Genomic DNA, 6,000 nt, shown 5'->3' on the forward strand with positions numbered 1-6,000 from the left:
GGCTGTGGCAGTCAGCACTATTTGAAGGAAAGACTCTTTGTGGAAACACTCCTGTTCCATAGTAGATCAACCATACTACTAGTCACACTACTAGTCATACTACTAGTCACACTACTAGTCACACTACTAGTCACACTACTATTCACACTACTAGTCACACTACTAGTTACACTACAAGTCACACTACTAGTCACAGTACTAGTCACACTACTAGTCACACTACTAACCATACTACTAGTCACACTACTAGTCACACTACTAGTCACACTACTAGTCACACTACTAGTCACACTACTAACCATACTACTAGTCACACTACTAGTCACACTACTAGTCACACTACTAGTCACACTACAAGTCACACTACTAGTCACACTACTAGTCACACTACTAGTCACACTACTAGTCACACTACTAGTCATATTACTAACCATACTACTAGTCATACTACTACTAATCACAAACGTAAAATGTCTGTTTCGAGTAGAATTGATGTTTTACTTATACCCATTTCTGATAAACTAGAACAATTGTAAAATGCCAAGCTGTTCTGACTGGCATTCTGAACTTGCTCAGGGTTATAGGATGAAAGAGGGAAAGAGGTGAGAGCCAGAGGGCAGCCCACACTCACCTCTGACGGTGAGACTGGCAGAGGCCTCCACCTTGCCCACGCGGTTCTCTGCCAGGCAGGTGAAGGTGCCCTCGTCACTGGCCGACGCCTTCTTCACTCTCAGCAGGTAGTCCTCCTTGTCATACTTGATCTCGTACCTGGAACACACACACAACACTGTCAGATTAAATGTCTTCTGTTGAGAATACCTGGAACACACACACAACACTGTCAGATTAAATGTCTTCTGTTGAGAATACCTGGAACACACACACAACACTGTCAGATTACATTTTTTCTGTTGAGAATACCTGGAACACACACACAACACTGTCAGATTACATTTTTTCTGTTGAGAATACCTGGAACACACACACAACACTGTCAGATTACATTTTTTCTGTTGAGAATACCTGGAACACACACACAACACTGTCAGATTAAATGTCTTCTGTTGAGAATACCTGGAACACACACACAACACTGTCAGATTACATTTTTTCTGTTGAGAATACCTGGAACACACACACAACACTGTCAGATTACGTTTTTTCTATTGAGAATACCTGGAACACACACACAACACTGTCAGATTACATTTTTTCTGTTGAGAATACCTGGAACACACACACAACACTGTCAGATTAAATGTCTTCTGTTGAGAATACCTGGAACACACACACAACACTGTCAGATTACATTTTTTTCTGTTGAGAATACCTGGAACACACACACAACACTGTCAGATTAAATGTCTTCTGTTGAGAATACCTGGAACACACACACAACACTGTCAGATTAAATGTCTTCTGTTGAGAATACCTGGAACACACACACAACACTGTCAGATTACATTTTTTCTGTTGAGAATACCTGGAACACACACACAACACTGTCAGATTACATTTCTTCTGTTGAGAATACCTGGAACACACATACAACACTGTCAGATTACATTTTTTCTGTTGAGAATACCTGGAACACACACACAACACTGTCAGATTAAATGTCTTCTGTTGAGAATACCTGGAACACACACACAACACTGTCAGATTACATTTTTTTCTGTTGAGAATACCTGGAACACACACACAACACTGTCAGATTAAATGTCTTCTGTTGAGAATACCTGGAACACACACACAACACTGTCAGATTAAATGTCTTCTGTTGAGAATACCTGGAACACACACACACAACACTGTCAGATTAAATGTCTTCTGTTGACATTGCATTTTATTAAATAATATAATAATAGTTTTGAGTCCAAAGCTAATTCACAGCGTTGAGTGAACCCATCAGTGCAAGCCTTGTGGAGCGTATTATGATAAACTGACTAAATGTGACATTTTCCTTCACCACCATCTCTAAGAGAACGTACATACAGCGTTCCACTCCTGAAGAGGAAACCGTATTTAGAAACAACACTGTTCATTGTGACCATAGAAGATATGGAAGGAAGGAGGATCAATTATTCAACAATGACACACAGTACAGAGAGTGGGCTGCTTTCAACTGGAAACCCCACACCAATTCAATATTTATGACAGGTGTGTGTGTGTGTGTGTGTGTGTGTGTGTGTGTGTGTGTTAGCACAAATTCACATGTGGTACTACATATAACCTTCAGTACAGTATAGCAGATAATAAAGAATGGACTGGAGCTGGGGGGGAGGGGATTAACATGACTGGAGCTGGGGATGGGGGGGTGGGGGATTTACATGACTGGAGCTGGGGAAGGGGGAATTTACATGACTGGAGCTGGGGGAGGGGGGGGGTTTACATGACTGGAGCTGGGGGAGGGGGGGTGGGGGATTTACATGACTGGAGCTGGGGGTGGAAGGGTGGGGGATTTACATGACTGGAGCTGGGAAAGGGGGGGATTTACATGACTGGAGCTGGGGGAGGGGGGGGGGGGTTTACATGACTGGAGCTGGGGGAAGGGGGGTGGGGGATTTACATGACTGGAGCTGGGGGTGGAAGGGTGGGGGATTTACATGACTGGAGCTGGGGGAGGGGTGGATTTACATGACTGGAGCTGGGGGGGGATTTACATGACTGGAGCTGGGGGTGGGGGGGGATTTACATGACTGGAGCTGGGGATGGGGGGGGATTTACATGACTGGAGCTGGGGGGGATTTACATGACTGGAGCTGGGGGTGGGGGGGGGATTTACATGACTGGAGCTGGGGGTGGGGGATGGGAGGGATTTACATGACTGGAGCTGGGGGGGATTTACATGACTGGAGCTGGGGCTGGGGGGGGGTTTACATGACTGGAGCTGGGGCTGGGGGGGGGATTTACATGACTGGAGCTGGGGGTATGGGGGGGATTTACATGACTGGAGCTGGGGGTATGGGGGGAATTTACATGACTGGAGCTGGGGGTGGGGGATTTACATGACTGGAGCTGGGAGAGTCATCACATTTTAAAAAACACTGTCTAGATGTATTTAGTCAGGCTGTCCTCTGATCCCAAACCTGTGGTTTGAGGTATCTGACAGGCTGAACTGAGAGCTGGTGTGTGTTTGAGAAAGAGAGACAAAGAGAGAGAGATACAGAGAGAGAGAGGGGTTGGGATTTGTGGGGGTTGTACGGCAGTTGACAAGAGAGGGATGCTGGTTTGATTAGTTGCCCTGGCTTCTGGAAGTGCGGTTAGCATTGCAATGTGAGTGTTGTGTTGAGTTGGCGGGGTGGTGTGGGGAGGGTGTGGGGAGAGAGAGCGAGAGAGAGAGCGAGAGAGAGAGCGAGAGAGAGAGAGGGAGGGAGGGAGAGAGAGAGAGGGAGAGGGAGAGAGAGAGAGAGAGAGAGAGAGAGAGAGAGAGATGAAGAGACAAAATGCCAAGCCATACTAGCTTCCTACCAACATTTTCACACCAAAATCTGAATCCTGGTCTAGTTTTAAGCTCAAGATCTCCATACTGTATCTACCTGAGAACAGTGATGTGGTGTGTAGAGAGATCCCACAGCCCCACAGCTCAGGTCTAAGGTGAACTGATGGCCTCGTGCCACCAGCAGCTGCTGAACTAATCTGTTCTCTCTCTCTCTCTTTCTCGCTCTCTCTCGATATTTCCTGAGCAAATGTTTCAAAGGCAGCTTTATTGAAGTGCATTCCTGCACCCTGACTGCCAGCACTATCCATCACATTGGCCCTTAACAAAAGTACAATTATTTGACTGAATCATGACTAAATGCTTTGTTTTGGGGAGACAGGGGAGTCAGGGAAGAGCAGGTTGTGTGTAGGTGGGGAGGTGAAGAGAGCTGTTATTGTTTGAATAGTGAGAGAGGCCTCCAAAGGAATGACACAGCGCCATTGGAGACGAGCCTGTCTGATGGAAAACAAACAAGCTAATGGAGACTAGAGACAGTCCTTCTCTGACTCTGCCTCAGGCTGAGACGGAAGAACAAGACTGCGAAGAGAACATTATATCTTGACTGAGGAGTGGGGGCGGGTGGAGGAGAGGGTTTAGGGAGGATGCAGGAACGGCACAGAGGCCCATTGTGATCATTGATATGAATGAAAACAGCCATGTTGTTTTGACAGGTTCCCACACATGGCCATTGATGCATGGACACACTCAGCAAGCAGGGAACATACTGACCACACTGAATAACATCATACAACATGTGTTTGTTTCGGTTCTTTCCAACTATCAATCTATCAAAATGAATGGATTTAGAGGGAAACATGACACAATCAATCTGTAATCAACATCCTAGAACAAATCAGCTAAGATTACAAGAACACTGGAAACGCTGGTGGATAAAACACGCTCACACACACACACACACACACACACACACACACACACACACACACACACACACACACACACACACACACACACACACACACACACACACACACACACACACACACACACACACACACACACACACACACTGAGAGAGAGGGAGAAACAGTAGCTCTTTACTGTAGCTGGCTCGGGTTAGAGCTCTGATCTCTATAAGAGGCGGTATTTAATTACACATGGAATATGGAAAGGCTGTGGAGAGCAGAGCTAAGTTCACCCTGCTGCCTGGCCTCTCCCTCGCTCTGAACTACAGAACACATACACAAATAAACACACACAGGCAAATACACACTGTACAGTACACAAAACACAGGAGGCTGATGGCACCTTAATTGGGGAGGCCGGTCTCGTGGTAATGACTGGAGCGTTATTGTTGGACTGGTGTCAAGTACATCAAACACATGGTTTCCATGGTTTCCAGGTGTTTGACGCCATTCCATTCGCTCCGTTCCAGCCATTATTATGACCCGTCCTCCCCTCAACAGCCTCCACTGGTACAAAATCATACAGTACCATGCACACCCATACACAAAGTTACTAGCTTTCATATGCAGAGACACGTCGAGTTACAGGAATGTAAACACATGCTAAGACAAAGCAGCATTTTTCTGGTTTGTTAACTGCCTACACAGGGCTGGGCCCACAGAGTTGAGGTGTTTGATACACAGGGCAGGGACCACAGAGTTGAGGTGTTTGATACACAGGGCTGGGACCACAGAGTTGAGGTGTTTGATACACAGGCCAGGGACTACAGAGTTGAGGTGTTTGATACACAGGGCTGGGACCACAGAATTGAGGTGTTTGATACACAGGCCAGGGACCACAGAGTTGAGGTGTTTGATACACAGGGCAGGGACCACAGAGTTGAGGTGTTTGATACACAGGGCAGGGCCCACAGAGAGAAGACTATAATGAGTACTGGACTGTGGAAGAACTCTGACTCCCAAACTGTGCCTGTGCTGCTGCTGGAGAAGTGCTACAGTAGTTTTATAGCACACCTGAACTCGACATCAAACTAAAGTGGCTCAAGGGAAGTAGGGACTCAAAGATCTTTCAAAAACACTCATCTGTGTGTCACCTGAAATGTCCTTGCTGTCTCACTGTGAGAGCTTCTTATCACCTGTGTGTGTGTGTGTGTGTGTGTGTGTGTGTGTGTGTGTGTGTGTGTGTGTGTGTGTGTGTGTGTGTGTGTGTGTGTGTGTGTGTGTGTGTGTGAGGTGTTGTACAGGTGCTGTACAGTACCATGAACGAGTCAGTCTCCCAGGTTTCAGGTGTGGGACTGTGTGGCTGTAGCTGACTGTGTGGCTGTAGCTCAGAGACAAGGTCCCCTCTCTTCTCTGCTATGCTCTGATAGTGCAGGGTGATCCTGTTTCATACACTCTGCCTGTCACTCTACCTGAGTCTGATCCAAGCAGCCAGCTAACCTGTCGAGAGTTTGTCAACCGCGGGACAAAATCAATTAACCAGCCTTATGTCTTGTCATCTTCCCACTGTAGGGCTCTAGGGCAGAGCTCTCCCATCTCCTCTACTCTTCTTCTCCCTTCACAGCTTGTCCCGTAGCTTTCGTCTGCTGTCTA

The 6,000-nt window shown here is 46.7% G+C and overlaps 1 protein-coding gene across 2 annotated transcripts in view; it reads right to left on the reverse strand.

Moving 5' to 3' along the window:
* The window catches only part of LOC115206567 (roundabout homolog 2), a 124,309-nt gene that overhangs the window by 102,271 nt on the left and 16,038 nt on the right, over positions 1–6,000 (reverse strand). For both annotated transcript variants that reach the window (XM_029773695.1, XM_029773694.1), the window contains exon 4: positions 632–768. In XM_029773695.1, coding sequence (XP_029629555.1) covers positions 632–768 — 137 coding nt within the window. The remainder of the gene's footprint in view (positions 1–631; positions 769–6,000) is intronic.

The sequence above is a fragment of the Salmo trutta genome, chromosome 13, assembly GCF_901001165.1.
Source record: "Salmo trutta chromosome 13, fSalTru1.1, whole genome shotgun sequence".
Taxonomy (NCBI): Eukaryota; Metazoa; Chordata; class Actinopteri; order Salmoniformes; family Salmonidae; genus Salmo; species Salmo trutta.